Source organism: Thunnus albacares, chromosome 21 (genome assembly GCF_914725855.1).
Source record: "Thunnus albacares chromosome 21, fThuAlb1.1, whole genome shotgun sequence".
NCBI classification, from domain to species: Eukaryota; Metazoa; Chordata; class Actinopteri; order Scombriformes; family Scombridae; genus Thunnus; species Thunnus albacares.
This window is the reverse complement of record NC_058126.1, coordinates 3,428,052-3,442,740: the sequence shown is the minus strand read 5'-3', so window position 1 is coordinate 3,442,740 and position 14,689 is coordinate 3,428,052. Positions and strand designations below refer to the sequence as shown.

Genomic DNA, 14,689 nt, shown 5'->3' with positions numbered 1-14,689 from the left:
ACTGCTTATATGGATCAAAAAGCTCAGGACAGAATCATTCCTATACAAATGCTGATTAAATAAACTATGATAATTCTATTTTCTTTTTACCTTACTCCCATAATACATGTATGATGTGTATTTAGCGGCTGAAGCACCATTATCAGGCATTGCAGCACTTCTTCAGGGTTGTGTGGGGTGAGGGGTTTGAGTGTTTATTTCTAACTGACATGATACAATCAGAAAATAACATTTTATTCCTCTCATTCACCATCTTTCTTGCTACCACTGCTCGCTCTCCTCATCCACTCTCTAGCTCACTTGACCACTGCCTTTCTCTCTCTCTCTCCTTCCTCTTTTGTAAAATGAGTCAGGAAGCTGCCAGCAAAGTCTAACTTTACTTTTAACATTATTAAACAAGGAGAAATGTCCTCCCCTTTTCCTAGTAATGTTTTTATCTTCCCTCATGGCAGGACTGTACAGCCTTACAGGTTGCATTTCTCAAAAAGTTGATTCTGGTTCAACTTTCTCGCTGTGGCGCTCTTGAGGTCCCCACCCCCCGCAGCGTAAATGCACAACCCGTCTGCTGCCAGCTGGTGACCTGAGGCTGATACTGCATGCACATTGAAACCATGACAGGAGGGAGAAAAGGAAAAAGTCATTTTCTCTCAATGAAAAATGAGTTCGTGCCAAAAACGAGCCACCAAGATGCAGCAAAACAGGCATTTAAACAGCTGCTCTGTATTTTGAAATTAAATTCACTTCAATTCAATTTTATTTATATAGCGCCAAATCACAACAATAGTTATCTCAGGGCACTTTTCACATAGAGCAGGTCAAGATCGTACTCTTTAATTTACAGAGACCCAACAATTCCTCTATGAGCAGCACTTGGCGACAGCGGTAAGGAAAAACTCCCCTTTAATGGGTAGAAACCTCAAGCAGAACCGGACTCTAGGTGGACACCATCTGCTTTGACTGGTTGGGTTGAGAGAGGGGGCTCCTCTTAAATGTAGAGAGGGCGTGCAGCTGCATTCTGGACCAGCTGGAGAGTCTTTAGAGACTTGTTAGGGCAGCCTGTAATAATGAATTGCAATAATCCAGCCTGGAAGTAACAAATGCGTGGACTAGTTTTTCTGCATCTTGTTGAGACAGGATGTGCCTGATTTTTACGATATTACGTAAGTGAAAAAAGACAGTCCTTGAAATTTGTTTTATATGGGAGTTAAAGGACATATCCTGATCAAACAGTCAATAAAATTCAGTAAATAGTGAAGCTGGCCATTTCATTACTTTATATTCATGTAATAAATATACAAATGTCAATTAGATGGTAATCTGCACAAGAAATTAAGAAAAAGAAAAAAAATTGGTTCAGTTATAATAATCATCCATTTATAGTGATCACTATAAGTAGTTTCTACTGTATTGCAAATGTACAACAGTTACCAACAAAATAAAATATATAATCAAAATGTATTCATATTGCGAGGCAGTTCGCTCTAACAAAAAACTTTTGCTAGTTTTATCCCCGTTTCCATGAAAATAGATGGGGTCTGACTAATACTCATCACAATTAGTTACGTCAGTAGACTCATATGTAATGAAACATAGTTTACTATTCCAGCAAGTAGGCCAACCCTTAGTAACGACCTAGCAATAGGGACGATTTCTAGTCCCTGTTGAGTCAGACATGTACATGCACATGGACACAGATCACAGATCAGTGATTGCAGTTTGGTTTTGTTTCAGCCAATGTTTCACTTTTTCATTAAATGTTTTCATGTTGTTTATCTAACCAGAAAAACATCTCACTGAGATTAAAAATGTCATTTACAGGAGTAACCTGCCAAGATATCAACAGCGCATAAAACATAAAGATTATGAAAACATATAACATAAAATAAAAAAGGTATTTTAAGGCTGAAGGATCAGCAAAACAGATACATGATAAGAAGGAAAATGTAAAATGGATCAGATAACAACAATCAATATACCATTGCCAGGAATTAAACAGATACCAAGTTGATTAAAATGTCTTAAAAAGTAAATATATAAATAAAACAGTGATAATCACAATATATTCTAATATTCCAACAAATAAGATGTAATTTAGAAACACTGACAACTTGCCTCTAAATCAGAGGAAATAGTTGTAAAAGCTTGTAAGGAAATAGTTTCCTGAAGTTTATGTCCAACTGAAGCCTGGTCCAATCAGAGCGAGCGAGCACCTTCAGAACAGAAAGAACTTCTACATCAAACATCCAGTAGATGGTGATATTTGACCTCTTATTGTACAGTTTACTGTTTGGTTCAGTTGATCCTCACACAGATACACAAGTTTGGTTCCAGAGTCAAACATACAGGATGAGAAATAAAAAACATATAGACATGAAACATTTTTACTAAACTGACCCATATGTCAACAGACTTGAGTGATTCAGGGTCAAATCTGATGAGAGGGAGAGACGGACACATTATTCTTTATATTGTAGAAAATGTTTAGACCTGATTTAGTCTAAACTAAATATTTGGATGATTTTTGGTTGGTAGTAATATTGATTTTGTGATTGACTGTCCAATATCTGATTGACTGTCATATTTGGAGGGAAACATGAAATTCCTCCTTTTCCATTTACATGTTCCTGCAGAAAAACCTCAAACTTAAAATAAAAACTGGTCAGTTTGACTCTAAATGTAATAGGAGGATAAATTAAACAAACCATGTTACATTTTACATTGTGTCACACAGATAAAGAAGAAAAAAGTCATTTATTTATCTTTGTGTTATTTCTTTTTCTAGTGTTTTCTAAGGATGTGTTAAGCCCTGAGATGTGTGGGGTATTGGTTAGCAGGAAGAGAGGATCAGTACTTAAATCACTGCAGAGACACTGGGTGTATTACACTACTTGCTTTTATTGGTAAATGTAATGTTTATTTATCTCATTCCATCACAGTTTACAAAGGTTAACAAAGAAAGAAGGAACAATTTCACCAGTAGAGAAATATTTGGCTTATTTGACAAACTAAACAAACAACATTAAAATAAAGTCGGTTAAATAGTGATTATTAAGAAGCAAAGTGAGAGAAAAACCAAACATGAAATTCATAACTGACAAATCATTTCAAATTAAACAATCAGACAATTCAAGCTGTTGAATCATTTTACAGTCTAACCTGTTTATATCTATATACAAAGAAATCACATCCAACACTTTATTGATCTGGTCTGATACATGCACACTTATTGATTCTGCTATTTATTTAACACCTCGTCCACTTTCTGCATGAGCTTTTCCACTTGACGTTTATGTGAGGTTTTGTTCTCAAAAACAACACATCTTCTACCACACTGATCAATTATGTTCTTGAGTTCAGGCTTGCAGTCCTGCAAAAAATCCTCCAAGTTCATGTCTGCATCCTGCAGATATTCTCCATGGGTAAACAGGATGACTGTTTGTTCTTTAGCTCTGCTACCAAAAGCTTCTTCAAACTTTCTCAGTATGTCTCTCTCACCATCTGTGAATCTGCCAACATGTATCACAAGTAAGAACACACAAGGCTCTGACTGAAGAAGCTGTTTGCACTTTGTCACATGTTGGTTCTTAACTGATGATTCGATTTCATCATTAAAGATGTCTGGGGTATCAATGACACGCACACGTGTACCGTTTATCTCAGTTTCTGCCACCTGACACTCTGTGGTGACCGGCATTGAACTGGTTCTTGACAAGAACCGTTTCTTTCCAAGGATTGTGTTTCCACTTGCACTCTTTCCAGTCCAGGACATTCCCAGCAGAACAAGGTTCACTTTGTTGTCAGAGTGATTTCCTGCATTGATGTAGAACAAAAAGATGAAGTTTGTAATAATAATTCACAACTGTTCAGACACATCTTGAAAACCCTGATCTCACCTTTTAAACTCTTCTTGGGGTCAGAGAAGAACTCTTTGTTTTGTCTGACACCTGAATAAAAAGGCCAAATAAGAATTGTTATTGTTATGTTATTATTGTTGTTGTTATTTGATTTGCTATAAAAGCTTTTGTCTGGTTGAATTAATTTCAAACTTACAAACACACACTTGAATGTAAGTTGGTAAGATGCCGCTGAGAGAGACTGTGGCTTACCTGTCTTCATTTGAGAGTGTGGTCGGTCAGCAGATCTATAATGCAGAAGCAGAATCACATTAACTGACCAGGAAGCTTTTTGTAGAACCAGTTCATCTTTGGTGTAATAGTATTATATAACATAATGATAATAATAATTTATTAATAATTTGTATATTAATTACTTCTCACATCTACATCTTTAATTTTTCAACTTTTTTACCTTTTGTCGGTTGGAATGAGATGTCTTTGTTCAGTCAGTTCTCTCAGTCTGCTGAATAACTCCTCCATGGTGCAGCAGTTGTCTGGATAACATTCTTCACGTTTATGATTTAATGGCAGCACAGCTTTGAACTCATCTGTGTGTTTTCCAATTGTCTTGTGCAGATTTTCTGTCTGGTGCCACACCTCTTGTGTTGAAATCTCATCCTTTAACACTAACACAGACATGTCAGGATGTTTTGAAGAAAATATTTTTTTTATCTCCTCACTTGCTTTGTACAAGTTTGGGGTATATATGACCTCATATGTATCATTTTCATATGTCTCAGTTTTGTTCAGAGTACTGCTGTATACAGATACATCTTTCCCTGTGATGACGGATATTAGACTTTTCTTCAAATAATCTTCAGTCCCCAGGACAACAATTGAAATCTTCCTTCCTGTGAAAACAAACACAACAGAAATTCTACCTGTAAAAACAATTGAAAATCCACATGTGCTGAAATTTTCTCTTGTAATTCAAATTGGTCAACTGTCTGTGCTTACTGACACAAAACAGTCAAAACATAGACATAAACCTTTTAAAATCTTCTTTGGATCAGTGGAGTGCTTTTCATTACATCCATCACTTTAATAGGCTACAGGCCCAGATTGGCCATCAGGAACACCAGGATTCCCAGTGGCCTGCCTGATTCGTCTGCTGATTGGCCTGAAGTGTCAGGCCAGTGTCAAAACGTAAAATTATTACATCCATTCAGATCTGTAGGCATGAAGTCCCCCCTCCCTTTCACTGCTTTTGACCTGATGGTAAGATCCATGTCTATCGTGACACCCGATTAATATATACATCAATAACATCATAGCCTGAAAACTGTCCAGTCTGTGCGCAAAACACAGTTATGACGGGTTTTCCCTGCTATCGTGTTTTGGCTTGATTCTGCTGCTGCTTCTGTCCTCTCCTCTGCTCTCTGTGTTTGACCTAGGGCGAGGTTCAGCTCCTCACACACACACACACACACACACACTCACACAGAGCAGACAGCAGAGAGGACTTGGGCCACAAACATTAACTGGGAACCATCAGCTTGGAGTAGGTGGGAATGGCTGAGTAGCTGGCATGTACAACAAAGCAGGTTCCCTGACTGTATGTAGCTGCTCAGAATAAGAGGAAACTGGTACATCAACAACAAGGAAATTAAGCTGCCACAGTCTATAAGATGTCACTGTTGTAGTATTTTTGGTCAAGACTGCTTATGACTACGAATCAATGCAAATGATAATTACCGTTTTGCCCGGCAAAGCGGCTGTTGAACCCAGTTGTCATGCTGGAGTCACAGCTGTCCTGGGTCGTCTTGTGGTACAGAAGCTTTTCACCTGCTCCTCCGGCCTGTCTGATCTTATCAGAAATGTGAATCTTCTGCTCCTCATAGATGCATTGCAGATGAACATTCTGCAAGTGCTCAATCTACCAAGTAGAAAACAAGAAAATACAGTAGTAACCTGCCAAAATTGCCTTGAAGGGATGTAATGGAAATATCTTAAAATAAATTATATTCACATCACATTGAGGACAGATGTTATACATTTATACCCATTAATTTAAATGAAAGCTATTATGGATCTAAGCAACTGAATTCTCCTGCAGAAAAAATGTATAAGAAATTTGTATTTATGTAAATATGTGACAGAAATGGTTTAATGGAAAACAGTGGACACTGACACGGGTCCGTGAAAATTGTCAAGGAAGGGAGCAGCCAAAAAGAAAAACACATTTCACACTTTGTGCTCTTCCTCAGAGATACTGCCGAGGTAGAGAACCGAGCTTGAAACATATTGCAATCCAGAATAGTCTGCTTCATCTCAATCAGGCCCAAGCTTTTATCAATATTGTTAATCATATCAGGGTTGGGTAAGTGCGGACCCTCTTGTGTCCCGGCCTGGTTCATCTGGTAGTCTTGCAGAACCTCTTTCAGCTTGTTCACATTTTCACTGTAGCCCACCAGTTGTACTTTGGTCACTGCAGCTTGTCTGGGAACTGGAATGAAGCTGACGTCCACTCTGAGCTCTTGAAGGTTTGCCTCGTTTTTAGCTTTGATCAGGATTTCCTTCACTCTGTCTAGATCTGGAGAGACAGCAGTGGCTCCATGCAGCTGCACAGTGACTTCACTCAGCTCTCTCAGCACTGCTGCCTCAGCCTCATCCAGGTCAGCAGAGGACAAACTCGACAGTACCAGGTCTGACCCAACCTCTAAGGCAACAGGATTTCTGAGGCTCTGCTGGAAGCGAGCCTGGTACCTGGAGATGAAACCGCTGGATGTCATGAAGGTCATTAAACCTGTAGAGAGCTTAACTCTCTTTTCTTTTACCTTTTTGATCAGTTCTTCAAGTTTTGTCACTCCTAACTGCACCTGCTTGTCATAAAAAGCTTTGGAGAAGACTCTGCTGGTAAATTCCTCCAAACTGGTTTGATTAGATCATCTGGCTATGACGTTTGTGTTTACCATAATCATGCTAGCTCCAGCCTAGGTTACCTAAGGTCAATAGTGCCCTGTTAGCTCACCTGTGAGTGACAAATAGATGGCTGATCAGTGGGTTTAGGGTTCTGAGGTAAATTGGTTCGGCTCCAGGTCAGATGTAGCTCCCCAGGAGGAAGGGAGATAGTGTGAAACTTCCTCTGCAAGACCCTTTCCTGGTCTGTAAAACACAGCAAAGTCCAAAATCAAAAGCCTACATTTAAGCTCAAACTGCAAAGTAACATAAAGGGCTCAACATTCTCTGCTGCCCTCAGGTCTACAGGAAGGCGTTCCACAGACGAGGACTATAGTAATAGATGGACGCCTCGCTGTGGGTTTCTGTTCTGACTTTAGGGATAATTAAAAGGCCGCTAACAGAAGCCCTGAGGGTTCTAGAGGGCTCATAGGCTAAGAGCAAATATTATAAACAGGTAGGACCAAGACCTTTAAGAGCTTTATAAAGTAAATTTAAAGTAAAGTAAATTCTCATCAATCCACCAATAATCATGATGACACCAATGAGATTTTGGACATTTCATTCATTCAATGTGTTGTGATTTACCACCATAGAAAAATAAAGAAACAAATTCAAGACAAAGAAACACCTTCATACAGGAAGTTCTGGTGTAAAACTGACATCCTGCTGCATTACCACACTGACCCACCAGATGTTCTACTGAGACTAAAAACTGTACTGATGTCAAAAATAAAGCAGCTGCTTTCAGCCTGACTATTGTGCTTTACAAAGACCGAGAATTACAATCATATAAAAACTTAGAACTTAATTATTTCAGCATGAATTGTGAACAACCTGCATTTAGTTGCAAGGTTATGGAAGTGATTACAGATGGTGATATACAAGTGAGAGCATAAAGTAAACTTAACTCAGGAGAGTAAAAGTTGAATAGCTGCCAGTGATTTATCTGTTTACTAAAATGAGTTAAAGCTACAGAGAGAAAGTGAAGAGGAGAACCAACAGGGACACTTCTGCTGTCCAGAGGCACTTGAAGTAATTTGGGCTGATCAAAGGATCGCTATAAAATCATTGATCCCAATATCATTCATCTCAGTTGCCGATCAGTTTTCTGACAATCATTTAATCAACTAAGCATTGCAGCTTTATACACATTAGTTTCTCTTTTTGATAATACTTGTAATGATTTTATTTAACTATAAATGTATTTGTAAAACCATTCATATTGCAAAATCAATCAAAGACGTTCATTCCCCCATCTTCATAAGCTTCTTAATCAGTCATTTTCCTATTATCCTATTCCTATTTTTCTATAACTCTCTTCATTATGAATCTCTTCTTTAAAGATTGTAAAACTCTGTAAGCTGATTATTTCAACATATGGGATGACTATTTTGATTTGATTTAAAGATCTATGAAGCACGTTGAATCCAAAGGACCACAATGGAAATAAGCTCTTGGGCTTTATTGTGTTTTATCCTGTTGACAAATACTGAACAAAGACATGATGAACATGATGATTTTTCATGTTGTTCACCTGCTTGATCTCTAACTCTCCTGTCATTGCAGATCCTGCCACACCCATCTGTCCTGCAATCACCTCATTCCCCTCACCTGAGTTTCCCCACCCATCTCCTCACCTGGATCCCATTAGGCTCATCAGTCACTCCTTATATATACTGGTCCACATTCACATGCTCCTTGCCAGATTGTCTAGTGTGTTTGCATAGTTTTCCAGCATTTCTTTATCTATCTGTCTGCTCGCCTGTTACCTGAGATCCTGCCTGTTTCCCGGTCATGAGATTTGCCTAGTCCCTTGGAGTTGTCTGCCTGATCTGCCTGGTTTGTGACCCCTGCTTGTTTTTTTTTGGACTGATTAAAGAATATTGGACTCTGCTCCTGTCGTGCTTTTGCGTTCTGAGTCGTTACAATGTCATATTTTTGGTATTGTCAAAGAATCTCAAAGGTCCCAACGGTTATTCAAAGTGACATCACTTTATTTCAGTTACAGTCCTACTAAAAAGTTGCATTTTGCTGTTCACAGAGTAGAGCCACGACCAACTTTTTTTGCAATGCTATCATGCAGTTTTGGTTTGACTGTTGTCAAAGCAGTCTCATCCTGTTTCTTTGCAGTACTATTGTTGCCTTTCAGGTCAAGTCAATTTATTTATATATCACCAAATCACAACAAAAGTTATCTCATGACACTTCATATACAGCAGGTCAAGTGTTTATTCATGGAGGGAATGTTGGATCTCTGCAAATTAACTAATAACGAATACTTTGTAGGGCCACCTGCCAGAATTATGTCAGTGCCCACCTGGCAAGAGTTCATTCATGTTTTCCACAGTTAGACCCACAAAATTTCAATAGTCCAATGACAACCCCTCGAATTACCCTCGGTGTGAAACCAGCCTCCAGGATGTACTGTATATCTCAGAGCCGCCAGTGTCTGTTGGTTAGTGGGAGAGATATCACCAGATTTATTGTGGGCATTGGTTTGCTTTGTTACGTCTGTGTTGTATGATCATGTAGTCTGACTTCATGTGTATCTGTACCATTACATTTAAACCCTGTAATTTAGACCCTATGTATTAAAAGGTCTTTATCTCCCACACTGTTCTTTGTATGTTGAAGTAAAACTACTCAAATTAAAACTACTACTTTAATGTGGTATCAGTTATTTTATTTTAAATTGAATGTGCTGAAGCACAGAGCCTGAAGAATAAAAAAAAACATGTAACTGTCCAAATACTTATTGTCTGGGCTGTTTCTCCTCACAGATCTGCTGTCTGGATGTGATGTCATGTTTGTCTTTTCCTGTGACTGACCTTTTGCTCCTGAGCTGATGTTTAGCAACTTCCTCACCAGGTCATTCCTGTTGTTCTTTAGAACACTCTTGATCACCTCCACAGCTCCAGCAAGTTCATATTTCTGCACCATCAGATCCACCACATCCCGCCTCTCCGCCTCCCACAGCTGACTCCCTTTGATGGGTGGGATGTCGCCCACCTTTTCATACTTCAGGTGCCACTTGAAGTCCTTAAATTCATCGTCTCTTAAATTGTTCAAAATGTCGAGGAGGTCTTTCTCCGTCATCTTGGCTGTCTGGTAAAATCAGAGAACATTGATAAGAGAACAGTTGTATTTCTGTCTGTCTGCCATATATATAAACTCATTCTTTCTACTGGATCTGACTGGTTTGACAACAATCCCAGTTTGGCTGCAGTCATTTAAGTGTTGGAGAAACTCAAGAGGATCTTCAGTTAAAACGTCTCACCACAAGTCTACTCAGAAGCTGTTCTGAGGCTTTCTACTGGATCGAGTTTTCTCAGTTGTCACGGAAATGTATGTTAAAATTTACATTTTTTGGCTTAAATGTTGAGAATAAAGGTTAAATCTTATACAAAAGTTGACAAATCAATCTCACCACAAGGTCCATTTAGTCTGTGATTTTGATGATTATATGAAGATTTTTAAGAACTCAACACCTTTTCTGTTGTGCAAATAAGAAACACAGTTTAGGTGTTTTTGTCAGAACTGGGCCTTTTGTTTCTAACTGCTAATGCTACAAGCCCTGTATTGTAGTACTGAACATGTTCTTAGTTGTTTGTTTGAGGGGAATGCAGTTTACACTCTAGTTTCTATGGAGTTTAAATGTATCTGTTTGGACACAAGTGTCTGCCAAATAAATGTAATGTAATGTGATATCTTGTTGTATTTGGAGGTTGTTCTTCATAACTGATAGACAGATTCTTCAGACTGATCTGTCTTCTCCTTCATCCACACAATCACTCATCCTCTGGACTTCAGTCAGTCTGAGAGGTAAATGAGTAACACTGATTGTGAGCTCAGACACTGAATTCATTCACAACAAGTCTGTACAAGTCTCACATCTTGTACTGAGAGAACAAATGAACAGTCTCATACACACATACAAGTTATAGCATAAAGAACCCAGTCACAACTTCACCTGATAAATTAGGACCTGCTTACTTTCTTTAAAAGCAGTGTGAATAGTCAAGCTAATAGAGTTGTGAAATGGGAGTTGCTACTTTGGGTGCTGGTTCCTGGAGTAAAAACCCCATTTCCCATAGACAATGTTACATGACTCATAATTTGTCACTTCTTCCTTACATTTTGGATGTAAGGAAATAGACATTTGCTCCTTTTTGTGATTTTTGAAAACTTTTATTTTGTCAAATGGTATTCTCTGCAGTGTGATTTATCTCAGTTCCTTCTTATTATACTTTTTCTTTATCAGTTCACTGTTCTTTTTTCTTTATTGGTTCCCTGTGCTTTGTCTTATTCTTGACACTGCTGCTCTCTGGTTAACCATTTTGCACCTATCATAGGACAAATAGAGGCACCTCTTTAGTAGGTCTTTAGTACTCTATGACAGCTTGTAAGCCTGATGTTAGTCTGTTAGTCTAGGATATCCTACCTCAGGTTCCCCCTTTGCACACTATATATATATATATATATATATATATATATATATATATATATATATATATATATATATACACACACAAGTGGATTTTGATATGTATTAATCTGTATATATTTACTGCATATTTTGACACGGTCCCCCTCTACAAGACTGCTGATGCTGAACCCACCTAAAGGCCTTCATCATTACAGGTGATATCTTACTTTTAAGGTACTTTCACAAACATGTTTAAATACCAAACAACAAAAAACACTGTACACACTATGAAAATGGGGTCATGTGTTTCTGTCCACCAATCAGGATTAAGCAGTATTTGAATCAACATGTGATGACAATGGTCAGGTTGTTTGTTCATGTCGCCAGGTCCCTGTCAATCAAATCTGGTCAAACCACAACCACACCGTCCTGACAGTTTGAGAATGTATTTTTCCAAACTTTTACCTTGATTGTTTCTGATTGATCATAAACACTTTATGTTATAGTGAAATACTTACACCAAGTTTTCAGGGTTTAAGAGTTCAGAGCCAAAAATAACAACACACACCACAGAACACAAAACACTAACAGTCTCCATACGGTGATCTCTACTATAAATAACTGATTAACAATGAACAATAAAAAGTCTTTAAACCAGCGAGGAGGAAGTATTCAGGTCCTTTTACCAAAGTAAAAGCAATAGTGTAAAGTACTCCATCACAAGTAATAGTCCTGCATACAAAATCTTACTGAAGTACAGAAATATTATCAGCAAAACATACTTTAAGTATCAAAAGCAAAAGTGCTCATTATGTCAGTTATATATTGTATTATGGCTGATAAATAAACATGTAGCTGATCATATGGAGATAATGTGGACTATTTTGTCCTCTATTTTCATCTAAATTAATCTATTTTATTAATAATTTTATAATCAGATTTGTAGGTAAAGTCTTATAAAGTCAGTATTTACTCCAGCTGTCAGATACATTTAGTACAGGACTAAAAGTATAAAGTAGGAAAAAAATACTGACTCAAAATTGCCCTCAAGTACAGTAAAGTAACAATAACTAATGAGAAAATCACCTCTAGTTTAATAATTACACATGGTTTTCATTCACTCACAGAAAGAAGACTTTCCTCTCAACTCAATGAAACATATAAACCATCTCCTTTGTCATCATGGCACTTTGCAGATAACTGAATCTGAACTACAACATTTCTATAATCATGTGTTTTGCACTCTTAAGCTGTTCTTTCCCTGCTCACACAGCCACATTTAAATTAGTCTGTCAAGAATAACGATAAAAAGAAATAAACATTTTGATAATAGTTTCTCAGACATGTAATAAATGATCATGTCAGATGTGAATATTTTCAGAAACAGAGATGAACTTACTCTACATATTCCCGTCTTATCTTATGTCCATCAGTGCAGCAGCTCTCTCGTGTTGTGACGATGTCTGTAAAATAAATTATTATTCATCTCAGTGGAACGACCTGCTTCAATTAGAACTCCAAGTATCATTGTTAAATGATTGAAACTTCTACTTCATCAGTCCCTGTTACAGTCAGCTAAACTCTGTTAATCAGCCCTGTGTGTGTGCAGGCTGCTGTTTCGTCATAACTGAGGAAGTTTCCTCGTATCAAAATGTGCAGTCGGACTGATCGGATGATAGTTCCAGAGAATCAGAGTTCACTGTGAGTCTACCATGGTTTGACCTTTTTAAAAAATATTTTCTGGGTGCTTTTTAAGCATTTATTATAGTGACAGTGGACAGATGACAGGAAGAGGAGAGAGACAAATGAGGGGTGACACGCAATAAAGGTGGATTTGAACCACAGATGTTGAGATTATGGGGCATGTATTTTTACCAGTGGGCTACCAGGGTACGGTTTGATATTCACTGTAAATCCACCGATTACAGTAGAGTAAGAAGTAAGCAATGTTCAAGTCTAGAACTCATACTGGTATCTCTACACTGCAGTACTACAATGCACACTGTGGTACCGTTTTGTGTAGCCCCAGTTTTGTAGTAATATTAAGAGTAGCAGTAAGAATAATACTGGCAGTAACAGCAGTTGCAGTGATACTAGTACCACTAACAGCAGCATTAATACTTGTAGTACTAACAGTGATATAATAGTAACAGTTATACTAACAGCACAAGTAAACCATTAACTCCGACTGTGAACTCAGAATGCAAGATTCAAGACAAGTCTGTTCAAATGTCACAGGAAGTTCTCTTTGGCTTTAAACATAGTTTAAACTCTGCTACCACAATAAACATTATAATGAGTATTTTCTTTTTAGGTAGGTATTAACAGTGTTAGTAATTTTCTGTAATAATTATCATAATTAAACATATTAATAGGACAATGAATGATCTTTTTGAGTTTCATTAAACTGAATGAGTTATTTTTCATTGGGACATAAATTACGGCACATTAAAATCAAATCACAACACAGAAAACAAGTGAAGAGGTTTAAGGTGTTTCACTGTTGTCCAGCAGAAAGCAGCATAGACCTGCCAACACTGAATACAGCACTGCTATTAGTTTTCATGTGAAGGTGCAGGGCAGCTTCTTTAAAATTAAAATGGTGATTTGATTAGAAAGAAATTAAACAGAAAAGACTTTTGCCATTGATTTTCTTTTCATTAGGACACAGTAAGTACATACATAATTTTAGGGAAGTACATATAACAACATTTACTGTATTTCATTGAATTTATTTCTTTGATTTGTTTTCATTTAGATATTTTAAATCTTCCATACAGTACTGCAGGAGTCTGATAAACCTTTAAAACTGAGTTAAGATATGATCAGAGTTTACTTCTCCACACATCCCTTTGGTTTTCACATTCTATTATTGTCCCCCAGACAAAGCACAATGAGCACAATGTAAAGGTTCCTGCCTGCATAACATTCTTCTGAAGCTAATACGACAGTAATGGTAGGTAGAGAAAACAGAGAAAAGAGGAAGTAACACACACAAACAAGTTAGTATCTCCCTGTTTTCCTTCCTTTCTTTATATACACAGAAGTCTACAGTCCTCAGGAAGGAAACTGACTGACCAGGTAAAATAAGAATGTTTTATTAACACTCACCGTGCTCAGACGTCAGTTTTTTATCTGCTCTGCTCCGTCATCTCAAAATGGAGTCTGAACGAACATACTAAACACTTTCTGTTTCAATACTGCCACTTACAGGAAATCCCCTGATCGTGTGTGTGTGTGTGTGTGTGTGGATCTCTTTTGGCTTCAACAGGTTAAATTAAAATGGGTTTTGGTCGAAATGTTAGTACTTTATCTCATCTTTGTATTGAATAGATGTAAATTTGTAAAGTTGTGTTGTTAGTAACTGTTTTTCTTTTGCATTTGGCCTTAATTTGTTAAGCTGAGCTGAGGGGCGGAGTGAGAGACAAGAAGCTTGATGGTGCAGACACACCGAATCCATTGACGT

The 14,689-nt window shown here is 37.6% G+C and overlaps 1 protein-coding gene across 1 annotated transcript in view; it reads right to left on the bottom strand.

Annotated features, from left to right (window-relative positions):
• LOC122972247 overlaps positions 1–14,689 on the bottom strand; it is a 25,991-nt gene extending 11,302 nt beyond the window's left edge. Inside the window, exons 1-6 of the mRNA XM_044339220.1 lie at positions 14,335–14,689; positions 12,623–12,686; positions 10,508–10,612; positions 9,626–9,901; positions 6,868–7,001; positions 5,592–5,772 (exon numbers count right to left, since the gene is read on the bottom strand). Of these exons, the coding sequence (XP_044195155.1) occupies positions 5,592–5,772; positions 6,868–7,001; positions 9,626–9,893 (583 nt within the window). The 5' untranslated portion in view covers positions 9,894–9,901; positions 10,508–10,612; positions 12,623–12,686; positions 14,335–14,689. The remainder of the gene's footprint in view (positions 1–5,591; positions 5,773–6,867; positions 7,002–9,625; positions 9,902–10,507; positions 10,613–12,622; positions 12,687–14,334) is intronic.